The sequence below is a fragment of the Diorhabda sublineata genome, chromosome 5 (genome assembly GCF_026230105.1).
Source record: "Diorhabda sublineata isolate icDioSubl1.1 chromosome 5, icDioSubl1.1, whole genome shotgun sequence".
NCBI lineage: Eukaryota > Metazoa > Arthropoda > Insecta > Coleoptera > Chrysomelidae > Diorhabda > Diorhabda sublineata.
Genome location: NC_079478.1, coordinates 12,973,788 through 12,997,859, shown reverse-complemented (window position 1 = coordinate 12,997,859; position 24,072 = coordinate 12,973,788). Strand labels below are relative to the sequence as shown.

At 32.6% G+C, this 24,072-nt stretch overlaps 1 protein-coding gene and 2 long non-coding RNA genes across 3 annotated transcripts; 1 reads left to right on the top strand and 2 right to left on the bottom strand.

Annotated features, from left to right (window-relative positions):
* Positions 1–1,046: 1,046 nt before the first annotated feature.
* Positions 1,047–3,948, top strand: LOC130443982 (uncharacterized). Its single transcript, XR_008909903.1, has 2 exons — positions 1,047–1,175; positions 3,730–3,948. It is a non-coding gene; the product is annotated as an uncharacterized LOC130443982 (long non-coding RNA).
* A 216-nt stretch (positions 3,949–4,164) lies between these two features.
* LOC130443980 (uncharacterized) lies at positions 4,165–7,039 on the bottom strand. Its single transcript, XM_056778918.1, has 2 exons — positions 6,851–7,039; positions 4,165–4,481 (listed from the first exon to the last, which is right to left on the bottom strand). The coding sequence occupies exons 1-2, from the start codon at positions 6,921–6,923 to the stop codon at positions 4,240–4,242; spliced, it is 315 nt and encodes a 104-aa protein (XP_056634896.1). The 5' UTR covers positions 6,924–7,039; the 3' UTR covers positions 4,165–4,239.
* Positions 7,040–10,296: 3,257 nt separating this feature from the next.
* LOC130444167 (uncharacterized) lies at positions 10,297–13,143 on the bottom strand. Its single transcript, XR_008909919.1, has 2 exons — positions 12,998–13,143; positions 10,297–10,575 (listed from the first exon to the last, which is right to left on the bottom strand). It is a non-coding gene; the product is annotated as an uncharacterized LOC130444167 (long non-coding RNA).
* Between the last annotated feature and the right edge of the window lie 10,929 nt (positions 13,144–24,072).

Below are 24,072 nucleotides of genomic sequence, written 5' to 3'. Positions count from 1 at the left end.
AAACCTCAACAGGCAATGACAAACCATGCAAAAAGAGGAAAACTTTGTACCAATAGCGATCGCTGAAGGGATAATCTCCAAATTGATGTTATTGCACTGGATTATTCGACCAAATACTACAAACACAATCGCAAAATACGTGCTTACTAAACATAGTTACTAGAAATCAACTGAACTTCCCTATAAACGCAAAAGAATTAATGTGAATATCCAGACATTCAATGTGAACAAACCACTATCATGGCGCACGGACGCTCGACCAATCAGAAATAAGACCCACACTGTTTCTATTAATCCACTGTGCAGTCTCCTATCCAGAGATACCCTCTTTCAAATACATATTTTTAGAAGACTAATTATGTCTTCTGCAACTTTTCTTGCCACCATTTGTGTTTCATAATTCCACCAAACACGCAACCAGACTTTCGTCTCGAATAGACCTTTCTTTGTGACAGGCTCTGGTAATTATCTTTTGTCAAACCACTGATCTTTCATGTTAGGACTGTTCACACAATTCGATTTTTCATCGCTATTAAGAAGCTGTTTACGGATATCTACCCGACGTTTCCCTTGAATGTCTGTGGATTCGTGGAGCCTTATTCGACAACTTTTATACATCTCACCTAATGATTTCACATGACAATGTATGGTATCTTTAAAATGTCAGATAATCTGTGCCTGTACTAGGTTGGTTTTTTACTGCTTGTAACCTAAATATACTACGCATATTTGATAATAAAATTCTTATAATTTCACAAACTGAAATCATATATCAGTCAGTTTGTAATGTATGTAGTTTTTACATTTATAAAAAATTATGGGTACTTTTCCACACACTAATACCTTTTACATATCTCTTAATAGGAATAGATCCTATTTAATTTGTTATACTAAATTTTGATGTTTTTTTAATAATAATTGCAAGTTTATATATTTAAAAATAGTGTACGCGCTGTTACGGACCTGTGGAATTCTAATATTACGAATATTACGAATAAGTAACATTCCTATTGATATGTTTAAACTTAAATACGCAGTAATAATTCATTTAATCTTTTTTCTGTACATATGATAAATTTTTATCGCTGAAAGGATGAAACAATTGTTATTATTTTTTTTGGTCTTTACAATGACTTGTGGATTTATTGCCATTCCAAGAAATGCAAAAATTACAAGTAAGTTTTGATCATTGCATTTTTAATTTGAATGTTTCAAAGAATTGTTTTTATTTTATTTTAACGTCATTTTATTATTACAACTGTAAATACACACATTTGAGAATATTCCCTCAATATGTCGGCCCCTATAGGCATTTTTAAGCGTCCTAATAATTTTAATATACCACCGGAAGCATCAAATTTTAGACTGCGTATTGCTACCTAGAAACCGAGATGTGAAAATTAATTCAAATGATTGGAAAAGAAAATAGAAACAATCGAGCTCAGGGTGGTTAGTGAAAAAACTAAATATGTATAAATAGAAAGGCAAATGTCGTCAAAAAATTGTCAACCAAATTTGGTATGATTTGAATTTTACTACGGGTAATCATTAATTCATATAAAATGTTCATACATTACTAAGATTAAATGTTACATATAATTTCTATAAATATGTTAGCTCAGTTAAGCACTCTGATAGAATTTTAGTTGCCGCTAGTTTAACAGCAGCTGCCATCGTTGGAGAAATCATATTTTGGGGGCCTTTCCCGAGTTCTGTTCTGGAAGTAGTAGAGGTAGATTAGCTGGCTTAGTCAAGCTAGGTAAAACTTGTTCCTTGAATGCTTTACTTCACGCTTTAGCAGTTTGTCTAAATTTCATTACTTGGCTAGAAAAAGACAAATTTGTGAAGGGAACTTGCCTTCGTAGTACTTTGGCCACCGTGTTATCTGTTATTAATGGTACCAATAAATCTGTCCAGGAATCATATGGTTCCGTGGCAGTTATAACTGGTTTAGAACGACTAGGCTGGATTATACCTGCTGGTGAATTTCACCTTTTCAAAGACTATTGCACTCAATTTCATTAAACTGTTGAATAAGTTACAATAAACTAAAATAAAATTCTAAAAAAAAAAATTAAGAATAAGGCCTCCCAATAAGAAGACCTCCCAATATCTAGGAGTGCTGATAACGAATATAGCAGCATAAATAACACTGTACAAAACGATTACTGTACCAAAAAATCTTATGGGACGTGAAAATGAGATACGATTCACGCTGAGTTGAAAGAAACATATAACGAGCCTAATACTACACAATTAGCTAGAACACAAAGAGTCATGTGGTTGAGGCAAGTTTACATGAATGCAAACATAATTGCCAAGAGAGCACAAATGAAGGGATGAAGGGCAGACTAAAAAATAAATAAATGGTAGAGAGTGAGAATAACTGAGTGGAAAAGAAGAACACGATTATAGAAGCACTTGAGTTTGAGATATAAATTTTGTAAATTTTGGAATTTGAATTAATTTTGAAAATTAATGTAACAAAAACAAAAGTAATGGCCATAGCAAGACTTCCAAACCCACAACTGAACATAAACATCTATGACACTGCAATAGAGAAAGTTGAGGAATTTAGTTCACTTGGGACATGGACATTAAAAGTGGATTCCATGAATAGACTCGAGGCTTTTGAAATGTGGACCTTCCGTAGACTAAAAATATCATGAGCTCAACATATACCTAACGTTGAAGTGTTTAGACTTATGGGAAAACATGGAACTGATCGCAGACAACATTCATGGTTAAAATTTTTTTTTATTTGTTAATATTTTAGCGAAATATAGATGATACGGTTTCAAATTGACATTGAGTATATTTACATAAACTAGAATAAATTATCACTATTCTTAAATTATATTTTCTAGTGGAGGCTGTATCATGATGGAGCAGTAAAGCATATATGTTACTTCCAGATAAAATTGATTATATAAAGTGGAATCATTTTTCCAGTTGATAATTATGTGCTTGACAGTAATAGTAGCGTCACAGTTATGGTCAACAGGAACCTTGTTGAAGAAATACTACCTTGTTAATTTTCTGATTGTAGTAGCTTCAGTGCTACTTAAACATTCAAGACATGAAAGCTCAAGAAATGGATACCTATATGAAGGGTATCATAAATAGCACTAAAATTTTAGCATGCAGTTCTTGAAGCTAAGCTTAATATCATTTGAAAAAGACTGTTACATTACTTACAAAGAGAGTTTGATAGATGTGTATATTTCGGACTATTATGTAGTCGATTCAACTGAATCTGTGGTAGGGAATATAATTGTAGGAGGGAAAGATATATTAACTATTACTACCACTAGGCGTTGAAGATAATCGTAAGGAGCCTCTGAATCCATCATTTGATATATATGCCAACCGACATTACACTTAGGTTTGGAGGCATCATTGTAAGAAACTAAACCGCAATAATTCTAGTGTTCTTTCTATAACTATGCTTGGAGATTAAGAGAATGCTTCTGGTCTAAGATCACCTAAAGATATGAAAAATGAAATGAATGAAAATGAAAAATCCAATTTCTTTGGTATTAAAGCACTAAAATTGAATCGACACATAACTGAATGAGTGAGTTATAGGTATCTAAAGGATGTTAATGAAGAAATCGAGATTATAGAAAATCGCAAATATATTTTTTCAAGATAAGCAAACAAATAACAAGTAACCGGTGCTCTATAAAACGAAGGTGTTATATATCATGTAAATGTTTTTTGTTGCAGAGAATAATGAGTCACCAACGTTTAATCAAAATGTACGTAACACAACCGTTGCAGGCGCTGGTACTAACGCTGTAATTGACCCTCCGCCAAACCCGTGCCCTGCATGTCAGGCTAGAGACATGAATGGAATGTGTCGCGAAATCGTAAATGGATGTGTTAAGCTATATAAAGTTTAGCATCATAATCTCTTAAAAAATAAACATGTCATGAACAATGTTATGTATTGTTTTATTTCACAGACCAAGAGACCTTCTCATGCATCAAATTTACTTTAATTATATTAATCTGTTCAGATAAGCTGCTTATTCGCCTGAATGCATAATGACGTTCTCATTATCATTATCAAGACAACCATCACATGCATTATACCGGGGGAACCTAAATTTCCTATCCATTTTCAAAGATATACATTATCTCCGTAAAAAAATGTGTCAGTGGATTGTTGAATGGGTTTATTTTTAATGATATTACAATTGATAACTTATTTGTATAAAAAATATTTCATAGTCTTCAGTTTTCCTGTTCACGGCATACTCCATTCGGGTCCCTAGAATAATTAGTGGGACAACCGTTCTCTTTCACATTAACTATATGATATATATTAAATTTAGTTCCATTTGATTTCATCGTCGACGTTTCTGTGGGCCTCTCAAGTTTTCTTTCATTGAGGTGATTTACAATTGCATTGCTTGGTAGTTGTTCATCGTTTGTACTCGGCGAAGGAACTTCTGTCTTGCTATTGTCATCTGCAACTGAAATAGACAAATCGAAAACTACCAAGTTTCCTGAAATCTATACAATGGTTTAGGATATTTTTAATATCTAATACAGTTGTCAAAAAAATCGATTCAAAAATTTTTTTACAAAAAAATCACGCACATTCACATGTATTTTAGTAAAAAATAAGGTTAAGTGAGAATCATTTCTTAACCTCACAGGTTTTATGGAGTTTGGGTGAAATGTTGGTCCAATCATCAAACAATCGTTTAAAATAGGATTTTTTAGTGAATTTTCTCCGTTTTATGATGTTCCATGATCAGGTAGCACACCAATGTGCATCATTATGAGTATTAAATACCATGTGCGTCCATTTGTGATGATATAAAAAATTTCGATAATACCTTTCTGTAGTTCTTTTTTTATCATTATTATTTGCAGTTTTTGGTGCTAGCATTGAAACATTCATCGACGAGATAGCAATTTTTGTACTATTAATCCAAGAAACAAATTTTATTTTACAATGACATGAATATTTCTGTGATCATAATTTTTTTCAATCAAATATTCCTCTAGCTTTCTTGATATTGATATTTCTATATCAAAACTGCAGTTCAAATAGATAATTGTCCGTGTCAATTGGAGTAAGGCATATTATGAATATAACAGACATTTTTTTTGAAAGGTTCAAATCGATTATTGTACGGAAAAACTAGTATATACGAAAATTGTTCACCACTATGTGTGCCTTAATTTGTGCCTATGTGTTTGGTGACTAGTAGAGATTCAGTTTCTGTTCCAAAAGGAAATAATAATTTTTATTTTTGTGAAAATACCTCGTATGAAAATTATACGAAATGAGAAGAAGTCCTAACGTATATACGTACGAAAAGTACTGATGTACAATATTTATAAGAGCATTTTCCAATCATAACATTTTATTTTAGTATAGGCTAATTAGGCGAGTTTGAGCTAAAACCTTAAAGTCTAGCTTTTCACAAAATTTTGGGCACGAATTTTCGAAATTTTGGGTAACTCAAAAAAATTTTCACACACGAATAACTCCAAAACTATGAGGAATTTGGTAAACTGTCGAGAATACAGAATTCTCTATAAAAAAGTATCCCAGATATTTATTCTTAGCCTCAAAATTCTCACCTTAAAATTGATTTATAGACTCAAAAATATTTTGAATTGCGAATAACTCGAGAATTACGAGGAATTCGAAAAAGATGTTTAGAAGAAAAAATCTACAGCACAAAATTATCTATCTGGTCTTCAAGTATTTTTCCTAGCCTCAAAATTTTCACCGTAAAATGGGTTCAAGTACTCAAAAATATTTTGAATTGCGAAAACTATGAGAATTTCCATATAAACTGCTAGGACAAAAAAGTTGAAACACAATATTCTGTTCAGAGAGGTTTCAATTTTTTCCTAACCTCAAAATTTTCATTATGAAATGGGTTTGAACTCTGAAAAATATTTTGAATCGCGAATTACTCGTAAACTACATAAAATTATTAATTAAATTAAAATAATTAAGTCTATGAATATTAAAATAATAATAAACCGAGTACGAAGATATTGTTTATGATCGGATTTTTAAAAGTAAGCCCAACCAAGAAGTAGTTCATGTGTGTTATATACATGAAAATATTGATAATAACACGAACGACAAATCTCTCGTTGGATTTGCTTGTTTATATAGCCAGTTATGAAATATATCCATTGAAACTTCAAGTACTTATGTGGCCAATATACCTCTTCATCTCGCGAAATTTTCAAAAATTAGAAGTCGAAAATTATACTAACTTAAAACGAAGTATTTTTCCAAGAATTAGAAAGTTTCCATGTGCGCTTGGAACATAAATTGGCTTCGCTAGCGGATGCTCCGGCTTTCGGCATTTACTCAGATTTAGTGACTCCAACGAAAAAATGACTTTAGATGTTCATAGAGAATATTATACTCTATATTTTTTGTTTTGGCAGTTTTTTTAGAATTCGTCTTAATTTTTGAGTTATTCGTGTTTTTTTTATTACAAGTTACAAAATTTTGAAAACCCGTGCCCGTGATTTTGTTAACAGTTGCTGGGCTTATTCAACAACCGAAAACCTCTGATAATCTAGAAAAAGAGAAGCGCCTAATATAATTTTGGGCTTAAGCCTATTTTACCGGTACTATTTAATTTACTCTGTTTAGGGGGAACTTTCTTATCAAATTTTACTAACTTTCAATGATACTTTCTCACTTTTGATGACAATACATGATAAATCAATTGAACAGCATTATTCAATAATATCGTTTAGATTAATTAACTTAAACTTGCATCTATCAAATAACATGCCGGGTTGTGATAAATATATTGCTATTTACATATATCTTTTACAAATTAAATCCACTTACCAATAGGGTCACTACAAGGAAACATGTACACACTTGTTGCAGTAACACATAATATTAATACTGTTAAATTCATATCAAACAATTTAACCAAATTATATACAATCACAAACACTACTAATATTTATAATTATTGTAACCGTTAATCCCTACCAACGTGTGATTTCACATCCTTAATCAAATGTTTATTTCGTTTTATTCGGATTGATTCGGAGTATGCAATAATTTTAGCTGTCATTAAACCACAGGTCCGTATTTGTATAACTGAAATAACTCTAATTTTTAAGTTAAGGAGGCTCTCGCGCGAAATGTCGCGAAACAAGATATAAATATTTTTTGATAATGTAGGTAGAGTTTGACAAATCCAACGGTACCCCTCTTTATATGTGTTATCGATCAAAATCTGGAGAAATTCACGCTCAAAGTTCGTTTCTTTGATATGAGCTCTTATGTTAAAGCCACAGTTAAATTCTTTGATTGCCGCAATATCCGAGTATGTGAATTTGATTGGTAACAAATTAATATTTCTGATGGTGTAAGCTGTATATCGGTTAGAGTTTTTAGCTAAAAATTGTAATAATTCAATGCATGTCCAGCGGAAATTACAAAATTGGTTATATTTTTTGATACTTTCTCCGACAATCAAAATTTGATTTGATTTTCAGTAGACCAATTCTTAGTCGCTTTAAGAGACAATACTGGCCTGTTTCACAGAAACGAAGATTTTCATTCATTTTCATCTACTTATATAATTCCACTGAAATTTAACTCAATGCCAGTTGCTGCGTATAGCTCGGGGTCACTATTACTCAGTCTTATATCTGAGATTGATGAAGTAATAATGTAAATAGAAAGAGATGGAGGTGCTGAAGACACAGTTTAAAAATAGATAACCCACTGCATCAAATGATTTCAATATTATAATATACAAAAAAACATACTTCAACACTATTTGATCCCTTCTTTAATGAAATAGTGATGGAGAGAAAATATATGTCGTTTATGTTTATGGAAGTGGCCACTTCTGTGGTAATCAAGCAAGAAGCAATAAAAATCAATAAAAAAATCATATTTTTTTGTGCTTTGGATCCAAATTCATTGTTTGGAAAAAACTTGCTTTTTATTCTATATTATGATGAATGTCAACTTTCCAGGAATTCAGATTATTATACCGGATAACTTGGGAGAAAGTGTATCAAAACAATGTTCGAATTGGTTAAAAACATCGTTCAAATTATTTTTTTCTTCATGAAAACAAGGAATATCAATAAAAAATTCTATGTGATGAATTAATTTCATTATTATTAATATCTGTCCTATTATACAAATATTAATGTTGTGTTAATATGACCTCATCAGAAATCCAAACGTAATATTGTATTTATAAAACATCAACAATATTATTTCTATTCTTATTAATAAATAGTGAGAAAAAAGTAATTAGAATGACTCACAAGACTATATGTGACAATATGTCCATTAGGTAATGAATACTCTAATGATATGCTGACTTCATTTTGCTTTGTGTGAAAAACTAAACTAAGAACTTGTTTTACTGAATACAGAGGGAGTCTTAGAAATAATGTGGGTTTTCAATATTGATTAAGTTTATCAATTAATCATATAAAAAAAGTCTTTATATTCGATAGTCCATCGTAGTTCAGTAAGCTCTTTGAGACCATGGTAAAATCATTCCTTGGGCTTGGATACAAAAATGTATATCTCCTTGGGATTTTCAAAAATTTCACCGTCGATATGAATAAAAGGTAATCTGAAGGTGCAAGGTGCGGACTAAGTATTGGATGTAGTAGAAATTCAGTACCTCCAAGTTCTTCGATCTAGTCTACGTAACTTTCACCCCATGTAGTTTAGCATGGTCTTGTTGTAAGAAAACCTTCCTTAGTTACCTTCACCAATATTATTCCAATTCCAATAAAACCTCATACATTCTCATCTGAAGGTGCAGACTAAATATTGGATGTAGTAGAAATTCAGTACCTCCAAGTTCTTCGATCTAGTCTACGTAACTTTCACCCCATGTGGTTTAGCATGGTCTTGTTGTAAGAAAACCTTCCTTAGTTACCTTCACCAATATTATTCCAATTCCAATAAAACCTCATACATTCTCATCAGTTGTCCACTATATCCACTATATACCTCGGCATTGATACCTTGACCATCTGGAATGATTGATGGAATCGACCTCTTTTTGCGACGGGATCTTTTAATTATCTTTTGCCTAACCATTGATTTTTCATGTTCGGGTTGTTGATTTTTAATAGTGATGGTGTCTTTAGAATGTTTTGTAACTCCACTATTCCACGCAGGTGGATGATCTGAGTGTGAACGATCTTCAATCGTCAAATTTCCATTATTCAAACGCCGTGCCTTTCGTTCATTAACTGTGTACTCTAAAATTAGAGACAAGTTACGACATGTTTAAATTGAGTAATAGGAACATATGAAAACCGACATTACTTATGAGATACACTCTGTAATATTCTTATTCTTATTCCGCATATTATTGCATCAAAATAACCGAGATTCATTTAATTAAGTAGAATTAATATCATTATTTGACCTTCAACTGTTATAGTATCTTAGTTGTTTTGCATCGGAATTAATTTCTGAATAATTAATTATTTCAACAACAACAAATGTTTTCTCACTATTAATTTCTTAATCCAAACTGGTTCGAAGAACGATCGATAATCGTCATAGATTATTCCATATTTCTAAAATTCTTGCATTTTCTTTGATTTTGTGTGAATATTGAATCAACATGGTATTGTTTTCTTTGCAACTTTCATAAAATCGTGAGATGAACTTGTAGGACACTATATATTTTAAATGTTTTATCATCGACTTGACATTTATATTTACTGGTTGATTCATCATCATGAAATTTTTGGAACCTACTTAAGGCGATAAACCCAGCCTCATTCTTTTTATCCAATGAACTTTGTAAAGTTATTTCCTTATCATCCAAAACATACACTTCGTTTCACTATGAAAATTGTTCGTTTACTTTCCAATGTACCTACTGGACAGTTTCCATGGAATCACATACAATACAGGCTTTGGAATGGTCCTTCCTTAATAGGTATCTTATGAGTCTACGGCCTATGTATTCTGAATACTTGATTGCTCCATTAGATGAATCTTAGTTAATTTCCAGTAACCGTGTTTTAATAGACAATCTCTTGTTATCTATTCACAACAATATCTGATATATTATCTCATTTTGGAAATATTATAAATTATTATATAAATTATTATATAAAATATTTATAAGAAAAGTGATTTTGTTTGCTTGAATTGAGGGACTACAGAATGATTGCGATAATATTGTTCATTGCGAGACAATTATATCGGTAACTCTTAGGATATTTAACGTTTTAAGTTCCATCCGTGAGTTCTCACATCATTACAGAATAAAAAACAAAGTAGATCAGAATACACATCTATTAGTGCTAGCATATTTTACATAATAAAATCATTAATCTATAAAAAAGGTGCGAAATAAGTCTTCAAATAAAAACATTCTTGTTTTCAATTCTCTTTATTACGACATTTTCCAATCGGATCTTTGAGTTGATTTGGTGGACATCCGTTTGCTCCCACATGAATCAAATGATGAGAATGATGCTGGTATTTGGTTCCTGTAGTTTTCGTAGGTATTTCTTGACCACTGTCCACAGAGCCCATACCTATTTTATGATTATCATCTAAAATAAAATAACATAAATAAATTTGTTGTGAAATACAATTTAAACAGCATTCCGGTGAATAATGAGATGAATATTGTTATTTCCCACTCTAATTTACCAAAAAAGTTCAACTGTCGCTTTCAATTCTCTTTAATTAAGCAACCTTGAATATTAAATTAAACGTTATACTTGAAATAAAGTGAATTTCAAAATTCTCCGTTATTTAGTGTCCTCAAAATTACATTTTTGATAAGAAGAACGGATTGGATCCTGTTTGTTCTTGGGTAAGAAAGTTGATCGAGAAAACTTGAATTTTAATAGAATGAAAAAATTCTAGGAAACATTGCCAAAATCAGTTGTGTTTCGAAAAATATATATCTGATAAGCATAGCAGATAGCATCTTATTTGTGCTCGAGTGAGCTAGTTGATGAACCAATCTTGAAGATTGAATGAATCGTGATAATCAAATTTTTAATGGCGATGTGACGTGGTAAGCTTAGTTTCTTCCCATTAGTATCTGTTAATGTATTCACTGGCTTGCGTTAATAAATAGTTGTTTATAAAATATGAGGCATAATGAGTAATGGTGCTGAAGGGTCAGTATGTAAAAACTGGATAGTATGTTTGTCTTTCTTTATCATATAAGCAAGCTGTTGGTTGGAGTTGAATTATAAACCTATATTTTGTTGTAGAAATCTTAAAGTTTGTGGTATCTTAATATACTCTTCACAATGGGTGGAGTATTTTATATAAATTGTTGAATTTACTGAATAATCCTAACAAGCTATTGCCCTCTCTATCAGTCTAATTTTGGAAGCTCCTAAATATATTGTTCAGAGCCATGAGTCGCTTTGAGAGAGGTCCAATATTATTCACATATATAGTATGGAATTTATTAAGTTAAGTTGAAATGTTTTTCCATGTTAAGAGTTTTCTTACGTATGTCTGAACTTTTATATAATACTTCATTCATGTATTGAAATTTTGATACATCGCAAAATAAGTTAATGAATATACGATAAAGAGATGTGACTTAGATTTTTAGCCTAACAATACAAAAATTAATAATGAAAAATATTTCCATTATTCCATTGCTCCATATGTGAAAAATACATTCTTTTGGAGTCAATAATGCAGTTTATTTTTGATGTGTCAACAAGACGAATTGCAGGCAACTTAGAATTGCAAGAGGGTCCTCAAATAAATTTTGTGGGCAGTTAAAAATTCAATTGTTCTAGTACAAGTGTGAGGTATTGCACTACCATGATAAAGAAAGATTAGACTCTTCTTTAACGGCTTCTTAATTTCTCCAATCACTAAGAAAATAGACCACAATTTTTTCGATATATTTCTTCTGCAGAAAATTTTGTTTTATTTGGCTCATCTTTAAAAATCCATATAAACGATTGGTGTTTTGTTATTGATGTTATACACGGTATATCTTATTCAATTATAGATTTTGGACTTCCTGAAGCCTTTCATTCTGGAACCATGTTTGAAATATTTGAAAGTTATTCATAGTGCTAATCCACCACTATATAAAATTAAGTTCATTGATTAAATCTGATTGATTTGATCCGCTGCCCCCTAAAAGGATCCAACGGACGTATCTACCTGACAAGAATTTCAAGTTTTTCTAATTGTGAGAAAATTAACCAAAATGAGATCAGTGTTCAGCTTGTTTTCAGATGGTGACATGACTACACAGGTTGATCTAGAGGAGACGAACTGATTGGAACGGAAGTACTTAAGTGCAAAGGAGAAGATACGCTCCTGTTATGTAGCCCGAGCCAAAGGACATACTGAGCGCTGCAACTAGCTGCAAAAAAACTATAGATACATCTTTGCAGACAGTGCATCGTCTCTAATAACATCTAACATCAAATGTGACACTCAATAAGACTGGGAACTGAGAGGTAGAGCAGCTGTGGATCTCTGGACATAGGCGACTTAGAGGCAATGCAGTTGCTGAAAAACTAGTTAGGCCATGAAAGACCAAATCAAATCAATATCATATTTTTTTACAATCCGCAATTATTAGTGCCTTCTACTCTGTAAACGACTTCTATTCTAAAAATAATATTTATGTATATTGAAATTTTATTTTATTTGTATCTTTATTTAGTTATTTTTGTGTCTGAATTTTTTTTAGTTTGTACAAGCTTTTGTTAACGATTTTTTGACAATAAAGGATTTCTCTCTCTTTTTCCAAACTTAGGCGGCCTGAATTCTACTGCTAATTACACAGACATATCATTTGAAAATGTCTAGCTCTTATTAACCCACCAAAGAAAATCATAAGGTTTGACTTTGACCGAGTAACGATAATAATAATAATAATCAAAATCCTCTCTTAGAAAAAATGTAAACCTCAAGATGTACGAGTACATCAAATTGAATATTCAAAAAGTTTGCCTGATAATTGACTTATATACTTACTATTAATTTTCGAGGGAAACATGTCAACACATATCAGGCTCATGAACAAAAATAACACTATTGATTTTCCACCCATCTTGGTTGGAATACTTTTAAACATTGGCAATAATAATGGCTACTGGGTAATTTATATAACCATACCTTCCCAAGTGGTTTTTTATATACATAGACATTTATTTTGTTTTCATATGGAATTTGCTACTCCTACGGAATCTGGTTTTTATTTTCTCATATTATATAATATTATATAATAAATGTATCTGATTGTTTTAATAACTTCAAGTAAACAAAAGATGTTTCATAAAAATTCCTTGAATAATTTAATTGAATCAAGTTATTAAATATAAATTCAAGAGTGTGCAGATATTTTATTGTCTCTCAAAAAGTTAACACATTCAATAGGTCTTTCATTCAACTTTATTCGTAGATTCTAAAATAATTATATCTCTAGTTGTTTAAGGTCTGAATTCATTATAAAATTAATATTTGTTGGTGTGTTTCGAAGAAATAACCTATAAATTCATCCTATCATGAAATTTATATAAAAAGAGATTCTGAAGGACATGATCCAATTTATTACTACATTTCTTCTTATTATTACTATTATCAAATTATCGCTCACATTTATGTTCGAGTACTTACACCGAATGTCGATATTCTATTTAACAAAAAGTCTTTATTAAAAATCTCGCACAATCGGCACTGTTGAGAAACATTTTTGGAGGAAATTGATCTAAAGAAAGCAAATAAAGAAATAATGACCGTTTACGAATAACTACAGATTACCCAGATGTAAGGCCCCAACGAGCAGGATAGTTGGGACACCTTTACCGAATGATTAATTTAAAAAAATCGAAAAAGTTATTAAGCAGGAGAAAAAGACAAAATGGATAAAAGAGGTGGAAATTGATAACAGAAAGTTTGGGAGTAGAGACACAGAATTGTATCAAATGGAGAAGTTTATTAACACTCATATGTCCAGTTTAAGGTCTGAATTCGATATAAAAATACTTTCAAAAGCATATTTCAAAGACCTATAATGTATAATATCAACCTGTTGCGAGAATGTAGAAAGAGGCACTGGAAGAAGTGATACATTTTATTCTCATGGTTTCATATATTATTATGTTATCAATTACATTAATTTACTTACATGGTTTAACGAAAAGTCTCAATTTTATCCTAAAAACTCTCGCACAATCAGTACATTAACTCAAATTAACATTGGTGTCTTATTAAATGTTTCTATTTTTCTTTCAATTTAATATTGGGTACAAACACAACTAAATCGTGAATAAAACAACAGAGTTCCAGTCGTTTGTTCACTTGTTTAATCAAAATTGACGTCGTTCGTTTTTATTTTATGTATGTATAGATTTGGAGTCTCGTATACAATGCGACCCAAAGGATCCATTGTGTCCCCCTTTCTTGCTGCGATGCTGGAGGACCCAGTGTTTACACCTGATCAATTAATCCCACTCCTTTCAAAAAGTCTAGAATGCGGGATGGCTTCAATTGCCAGAGATGTTTGTCTTCTATTTCATAAGCTTCCAGGTGTAGTGTTCCTTAATGTTTCACACTTCGAGATGATGTGGATAGAACTTTCGTCCTCTGTGCAACAAAACCTGCACGCCGCATTATCTGATAGGACTAGCGTCTTCAGGTGTTTGTTAAGGCGACAGTGCTCCAATAGAACTCCTGTTAGTATTCGTATATTGTTTTTACTTAGGTTGACACATTTTCCCAGCAACGTCTTTTCCTGTCTCAGCCCTTGTAGGTTGTCCCAATAATTGGTTTTGGTCCTATCTACCTTTGGTTTGATTACTATTCAATATCCTATAGCGGAATCAAATTCAGTATACTTATTAAATCAGAATAATAATTCATTTTGACAAATTTCATAAAACAAACACATATTTTAGTGATTGTTAATTATTGTCATCATGTGTTTATTTCAATTATTCAAAAATACCAATACATGCAAATAGATTCATGGAGTTCATTAATTATTTTATTTAGTAACATATAGAGGTTATTAATATAAATATAGAATCATAGGAGAAGTAAATTACGAGAGAAAATTATATAATGAAGTCTATCCTGTGCTCACAATATCAGAGGTCACATTATCATATAGTTCAAGATAAAAACCTATTAATTTTGTGTTGTGATTTTAAAAAGACATCTGTTTGGTTGAGTATGATTATGTTTGAACTAATTGCGTCCTCTAAAACTTTCATTTCTTCTGTTTTTGTTCAGTTGTTGGGAACATATTATTAATAAAAACTGAATGGGTAATATACTTGCGTGCATAGAACACGGACTAATGTAAACTTTTCATTTTAACTATATTTGTTTTTAAATTATTCATCAGATAAAAAAATATGGTTGAAAGACAATTTGAAATGCTTTAATGTGAGTATAAATGTATCAGCAACACTTATACACTATATACGTAGCAACAGGAAAACAAATGAAACATGTGGTGATTGAAACGAAAATAATAAATTTTTTTATAATCCCAAGTGTTCAAGTTTGTTAGTTCAATGCATACTACACCACAAAAAGCCACTCAAGTTATTGCTTTAATCGAAAATGGACTAGCTGTTGCTAGACCATTGGATATGACCCACACAACGGTTCGAAGAGTGTGCCATCTTTATGAGGAGACTGGATCCTTTCATAGGCGACTTGGAACAGGTAGAAGGCGATTTACAACTGCTCGTTATGACCACTTTATTGTGTCTACATTAAGAAATCGACACTTCAATGCTGAAAGAGCGATTTACAGATTGCTGCTTTGAATAGCGGAGTGCTTATGGTGGTTCCTACATAATATGGGGTGCATAAAATTCTCTTTCCAGTTCATTTCAGCAATTTTTAGTAATTATGTGAAAAGTTTGCTACAATTAATAATATTGTCTTTTAAACAAGTGTCAATTTCATGTTTTCGTGAAACATCTGGAGGCTGCATTCTTATAAGTAGAGTATGTGCCATTATTATTGATAACGGTTCTTTGTCCAATTTATGTTTGTATCACTGTTCATTTTTCCATCATAATCTATCGACAAAGATTTTCATGGATATACTAAGTTTGCATTCTCAACAAATACTTTGGATGAACCAAGATGACCAATAATATAGTGTTCAATATCGTAACTCCCTGGTTAACTGTTAACTTTTTTCATTACTAACACTTCTTAATTTTGTTCTTTGAGCATATATCCATATTTCGTCTAAACCACTATTATGTCTGTTACGATTCTTTAATATATTTATGAAAAACACAAGCATTATTTATTCTTTTGAATTTTTTTCTACTTATATTTTCTCTAGAGTTGTAATTTTTAGTTATCTTGCTGTTTAATAATGGTTTTAGTTTAACTGTAGCTCATTTTTAGTCCTGTCGCTTCATAGTTTAATTGTGTAAAGAAAAAATCTCAAATAGCGAAAACCCTTGATTACCAGAGGATTTCTTCTTTCTTCAAAGAGGATTCTTATATTTTATAGTTAAGTACCTCATATTTTATCAAGTTTATCAAACAATTATCATTTCAAAAAACAGTCAACGTCTCTTTTTTCTCCTCGAAACTAAAATTATTAAATCCCAAGGGAAGTTATGTAATATTTTATTCCACTCTTATTATCCTCAGAAGCACTTAAACTTTTAGGGGGAAATTCACATGTAATCCACAAATTCCGAATTCCAGGAATTTCTAAAACATTTTTATATATTATATAGATATAATATGAAAATATATGATTTAATATTTTCTATTATCCCACTATTTTAAAGTATCAACATTTATCTAAGAGTAAATTTTAAAATGCTCTCTCATCAATTTTATGGTTTTCTAAATAAATCTTACGATTTCCTATAGGTACTTATGAATTTTTTGCAGCGGATAGACGATAGTATCCACAAAACCTCACTCGATGACTCTCCCCTCCGAACAATAAATTTTGTCAAACTTGAGTAAAAGTCTTTCCAGTCCAATGTCTTGTCTACAACACCCTATTCGGCATAAATCTTTTGTGTGTACGTAAGATCTCCGCTTTATTATATTTATTTGTATTTAGGGTGTGAGATTTGGGATGATCTTCGCATCAGTATTTGATGTCTACGATCGTGACGAATATTATTTGTTACTGATTTTTATACCACAGTTGGCAAATATAAGAAATCAAATGATTCATAGTCTAGACTGAAAGCGTGAAATACTTTTGGTGTGGATGATATAATAAGCATACAAAGAATGTTCTCATCACTAACGGAAAGCTGGATATTATAGTGTAAAGATATTTAAAAGATGTTAAATGCGTAATTTTGGTACTGGTCACAAATAGTGGCACTTTGGGACGATACTTAATTATAAGGCGAGTTAAAAACAATAAGCAAAACAGAAGTTAACCAATGGAGACTGAAAATACAAGGTGATTAGAGGAGAAGTTACAATGAATTGTTATAAAACGATGTCAATGTGCGAAGAAAATATATTCTTAAGGATTGATAATAAGGAGACTTTGAACCGTGTGGGTAGAGCAGTGGTTTGCATGAAATACAATCAGCTTGTGTAAAATAGAGCACGACAGTATTTCAACGGATCAATTATCGAAAATGAGGAGAAATAGTGAAGATACCTAAATACGCAGCTTTCAAGGGAAGTTAGAACACAAACAGAGCTTTTAGTATATCGTTTATCAAGGGAATATGAATTAAATAGATGTTTGTATACAACTTCCTCTAAGCATTCACACTGATACTTGGCTGCTAAAGCTGGATACCAACAGAGAGGCTCAAAAGAAAACATACAACTAGTCGAATCAGAGTAACTATAGTTTATTTCAGAAAGGTATAGAGTAATGAATCTCATTAGGTATACAAAGGGATCACAGAGTGACCCAACGAATATTTAAGCCACTTTCATAGTTTGGCATTGATTTAATTGTAAAATTCTTTCTTTTTATCAAGTGCAGGTAGTACCACCGGGTTGGGGTCAATATATACGTTTAGCCTATTGATATCCATTCACAAACACTGAAAATAGTGTGCCAAAGGCGTGCCGGTAGGATACTCGTAAAAAGGAAAGGAATATAAATTAGGCATTATGTACATAGTATTAGGTAAGTAGATGAACAACGTATGCACGACTATAGAAATAGGGAAAACCGTGTGTTAGAGAGAGAGCAGCGAGACAATGTGTAAGAGAGAGAGAGAGAGAGACTTCGTTTTTGCGCATGCGTAAAGTTTCGTTGCGATGAGCGGGAGCGCTGATATACCAGGTCGGTTAAAAGTCTTTGGGTTTTAAAAAATTATATATATATATATATATATATATATATATATATATATATATACCATTATTCGCTAATCTTGTAACATAAAAGTATAACGTATAAATAAAAAGAGATTTTTGTCAATGTAATGTATCACACACGTAATCGAGACAGATTCGTTGCGATGATAACAGCGGGAGCGCTAATCTTGTAATATAAAAAAATCTGCGGTTAACTGATAGCGTCTTATTACTGAAATACAGTTAAAAGTAACGTATACGGGGTGACTTAAAAGTAACATAAAAAAAACAACAATAACAATAATAATTATTTATTTAAATCATTGATAACTTTAACTTTATAAAAGTATACAAATTCTCTAAGAGCATTGTGTAACATATCGTTTGGTGTAATAGAACAAAATGCGTATAAAATTTGTAAAGGACTTTTCGGAGAAGGTATTTTTTTACAGAAATCCAAAACATTATAATAATATTCCCAAAAATTCAAATTTTCTAACACAGATATACGTTGTATAATTATATTATTTAATTCTAAAATTTGCGATACTTCTTCTTCATCCATGTAATACTCAACACCATGTTTCTTGACTAAAATTACCTTACTGTCATCGTAATTCAATGGGGTGATGGTACAGTAATCTCCACATGGTAATGAATCAGGTTTGAACTCGTCTCCGGTATGAAGAAAGATCTGTTGTGACATAATTGAGATAAAGGTATTCCATTCATAAGTACTGAAAGATATTTTGCTGAACTTAAGATGTTGAGATAAGATAACAGCAGGTGTGAATGATCTTGCAGGACTTATTCCACATTTTACTTCATACCCCGAAATTGGATACTGTGTTGAAAGCAGGTAAATGTTTTCAGACTTGGCAGCAGTCTCATAGTTTTCCAATATTCTATCTAACTCTGAATTGTAGTTACTTGAATCAGATTCGATGTCGACAATACCACTATCTTGGGAACTCATGTTGCTAAAACTGAGTTTGATATCCAAAGCTCACTCCAATTTATAGAGAGCTCTTTCAAGTTTTTTTGCGCGGCGAATCGGGAGGGGGGAAAAATCTATACAATATCAATATTTTCTATCCAACTGTTGTGTTTGCTATCAAAACCAAGCCACTTGACGTACATTTTGTTACCCTTTCTTCTTCTGAGCACCTTTTCAACTAAGTAAATGTCTGGATTCGATGTTTTCTGTAGTTCTTCATGATAGAAGCAGCCGCTGATTGGTGTACCTTGCATGTCTTCAAGTAAATACGTAGCAGGATTGGTAATTTGAACTTTGGTGATTTTGAATAGTTCTGTAGTCCAATTGGGTGTATATCCTTTTTCAAAGACATGCTTTGCCTTGGATATGCGCACAATGTCGCCAACTTTAAATTTATGTGGACCGGCTATCTTTAAATGACTATAGGTGTTATTCAAAATAGATTTTTCGTTGGATTTGTTGACTTGAGAAGGTTTATATTTTGATGTGGAATGTTTTGTATTGTTATAGTTTTGAGTTATTTCAGGCAGAATATCAATCCATTTGTAGGTGCCATTTAAACTGAAATACTTGTAGAGTTTCGATTTTAGCGTTCTTATAACTCGCTCTGCCATAGAGGCTTTCATTGTACTAAATACGCTATAATGATTTATGTTGTGTTTTCTCATTAAATTTTGAAATTTGCTGTTGTAAAATTCCTTTCCCCGATCAGATTGCAGATTTTTTGGTATTCGTCTAGTGTGAGCGAGAATGTCCGAGAATGCCCGAGTAATCTCCTCTCCGGTCTTCGTTTTTAGTGAACGTGTCCACACAAACTTTGAAAAACAATCAATGACGACCAGTATCATTTTATGATTCCTATTTTGTGATGCAAAATTCCTCATCTCCGCAAGATCCATTTGCCAAAGATCGTCAAGACCCTTAATAATAGTGCGTCTCCGAGGAAATTTTTTCCGTATCGGTTTGTGGAGTTCGTTTACAAGATGAATTTTTTCTTTAGAATACATATTATGACGTACTACCAGCTAGCTTCAGCTCCAGACTGTTAATGCGGTTAACGATATTCGTATTCATAACCTTAATATTGTTTACAATGCCCGAAACGTTAGTTTTCATATCAGAGACGGATCTGGTATTTTCTGTAATTTCTTTTTGTAACTCACGTATGCTCTCAACACACATGTTAATAGAAGCAGTGAATTCTTTTCGAATAAATATTTTGGCTGCAACAATTGACGCGTCAACGTATTTCTTCGTAGCCATATCCCTAGCTGCTACAGGGGGATTTCGCGAAATAAATGTATCAATTTCGTTAGTTTTATTTTGTAAGTTAGTAATGTGCGCCTGTAATATGGGGATTTTCGTCTTATGAAGCTCATTTCTCATTTCGTTCAATCCTACAGCTAAATCCTTTATATCACGGTCTTGTTGCTGCAGCATCACACCATGTGCTTGAATTAATGGCGAGTTGATAGCACGTAGGTCATTCAACTGCACATCAACATATTTTTTTGTTGCAGCATCACTATTTGTTGTCGGTTCCTCAACATTACAAATTTTCACATTTTCAATATCAATATTACCTTCCTGTGTATGAGGAAACGTAATTTTCACTGGTAAACGCGCATAGGACGTTTGATGTCTATGTCCGAATTTATCGACTGGCATAATTAAAATGAACATGTTTCAACTTGTATTATTCTATTATATCAGCCTCCTTGAGTTCATTGATAATTGCTACTATTTCGTTGTCGTGTGACGTATTACCTGCCTCTTTTGAAGCAATCAACAACTTCAAACGTTCCACCAATTCATTCGCATCATCCCAATAAATATACTCCATAGGTTTATCATTATATCTTAAACGATCGATGCCTTTTCCTTTTGCTGAAGGAATCGATTTTAGACGAGTCAATACCTGCGACGATCTATTCGTCGTCGTTAGAGATTTTGTTTTGAATAAAGGTTTTATGATGTAGTGATATTTTTCAGTACTCGACCCCTTAAGACGATCTAACGTGTCTAAATGAACTTCAGTTGTTGTCAAAAGATTTTTATAGTTCTGTAAATCTTGATCATTGTAACTGGGGTCTCGGTAAAATAGAAGCTCATACAAGCCTGGTGTTCCAATTACATATCTTCCTCCTTTGTTTTTCTCAGGTAGTATGTTTATATTACCGGTTTTTCCATCAAATGCAATTCGGCGTTTGCCTAATGACCAACCGATTTCATCGTTGTATATCGGACCATAATTTTTATCAATTTTATCATCTTTTTGGAAGTAATCTTCAATGAACTGATGACTGATGGCTGGATATTGGTCCAAATAGTCTGCGATAGCTTCCTGGGAAATTTCGGGGCGCATCTCTTCTGGAGATTCAGAACGTGTAATATTTCCGAATTCATCGGTTTCGGCCACCGGTTCCGTTTCGAGAAAAGGTGTAAACACATCATCATCAGGTTCTTCCTTCTTTATTTCCTCTTTTGGATTTAAATTTGTAATCGTTTTTTGTAATGTCTTTGAGGATTGCACAATTTCTTCAAGTGGTTTAGATATCGGCTTGAATAGTTTATTAATAGACTCATCTTGCTCTGATTTACCTAATTTCAACGACAAGTATTTTTTGCGAATCGATCTGGCAAGTTCGGACACTTTTTTCTTGCGCAATGCATTAGCAACCTTATCGTCAGACATTTTGGTATGGACTAAAGATGCAGCTTACAATTTTATATATTTATCGAATCCTTTGCGATACCTACCACCATTAAGGGTAAAATCCTTCATAATTACCAAAGTACCATAGCGATCACACCAACACTTTGAACACACATTTTTGAATGTGTCAAACGTCATGTCTGGAGATACGTGTTCGTCGAATATATGTTTCAAGTTCACCTCATCCTGCTTGAATAACACAATAACATTACAATTGTCGCGAATAAGCTGTTTCGGTATTTTTGAGTATGTTTGACAAAGATATGCAGCATCAATATCTTTATGTCTACACATGGAGTAGTATTCACGAATTTTCTGCTGACCGTCACAGGCTACGTCATCGAATAAAAAGATGGAATTTGGTCGAGCTTTCTCTGGACTAATTATTTCCTCATTGTCTTTAAATGGGAAATACCCAACACCCTTGACTTGCGCTATAACTTCTTGTAGCAATTGATACTTTGCTTGAAATAACGATTTTGAATAGACATAAACATTTTTGAATTTCGCGCCATTTGGATTGAATAGGAGCGCCAGCACGACGTTCGTCTTACCACACCCACTGGGGCCACATATAATGGCACGGAAAGAATTTGGCAACAATTTACCATGTTTGCCAACAGTTGGTGTTGAGGTGAAATCCAGATTTTCAATGGGTATAGTCTGCTCTTGTTGAATTATTTTCATTGTGTGTGACGTTTTTCGTAGTACTACTCTTTAAATATAGGTGTCACCAATTAAGCGTATCAGTCTTAATGTTGGTGTTTGAAGGAGAGGGTATTTTGAATTCTCTCATCAATAAACTACCGATTGAACTTCACTTACCTAGCTATCAGTACTGTGGACGTAAGTAAACCACCGCTAAGACTATTTTTCCCGAAAAAATTAATTGTTTTTTTTTTAGCTGGTACAAAATTGGAAAAACGTCTTGGTCGTGGAGATCCGGGCATCAACCCCTTGGACGCTGCTTGTAAACAACACGATATTTCTTACTGGAAGAATAAGTCTCTCGAAGAACGACACAAAGCCGATCACATACTTGAAGATAAAGCTTGGGCACGCGTCAAATCAAAAGACGCTTCAATGGGAGAGAAAGCTGCTGCATTACTTGTAACAAGCGGAATGAAGGTGAAAAGAAAGCTGGGAATGGGTTGTCGTCGTCGTCGCAAACGTCGTTCCTTGCATCGAGATGTTATTCTGAAAGTGGGAAAGTCATTGAAGAGAGGAACATCTTTGAAAGACACCGCAACGTTTGCCTTACGAGCAGCCAAAGCACTTATTAATGAATTTGGTGGCAAAAAAGAAGTCGAGGTTCCTCGAGTAATACCTGTAGCGAAATCCGGAGGTTTCCTACCACTTATTCCTTTGTTTGCCGGTCTTTCGGCACTTGGAGCTTTGTCAGGTGGTGCTGCTGGGATTGCAAAAACCGTCATTGATGCTAAGCATGCGCAAAAGAAATTGGAGGAAGATGTACGTCATAATAAGGCTATGGAACGTATAGGATCTGGCCTATACTTGAAAAAGTATTCAAAAGGTGGATTTGGATTGTATTTAAAAAAACAAAAAAAAAAAAACTAATAAAGCTACCCAATCACGCACTATCTGACTTTGACATTGCGCATTATGCAAAATTACTTAAAATACCACATTTTCGAGGAGTTTTCATGCGAGACACCCTCCCCAAAGGCGGTCCTCAAAGACAAGAATGCGCAGTGGTTAATTTAGATGTCTCTAAGAATAGTGGGAGTCATTGAAGAAGTTGTTGAATATCTGGGGGGAAAGAGTGCGAGAATTTTCTACAACAATACCCAATATCAAAACTACAATCAAATAAATTGCGGACATTTGTGTTTGAAATTTCTACAGCAACAATGACGAGCGTAGAACTATTACTACAACATATCTACCATGGAAAAACATTGAATAGTTTTACTGCCGAAGAACTAAAGCACTTTCCCATTGAACATCTAATAGAGTGTGTAAGACCTTGGGAATTGTTGGATATGTGGCATAAACTTCCCAATGAATATCGAGGAAATTTTGAACTACAAATACGACTACCTT

Excerpts from the sequence above, each read along its gene's own strand:
- LOC130443980 (XM_056778918.1), bottom strand. The coding sequence starts at position 6,923 with ATGAATTTAACAGTATTAATATTATGTGTTACTGCAACAAGTGTGTAC. Across the intron at positions 4,482-6,850 it reads TCCTTGTAGTGACCCTATTG|TTGCAGATGACAATAGCAAG; the intron begins GTAAGTGGATTT and ends TGTCTATTTCAG.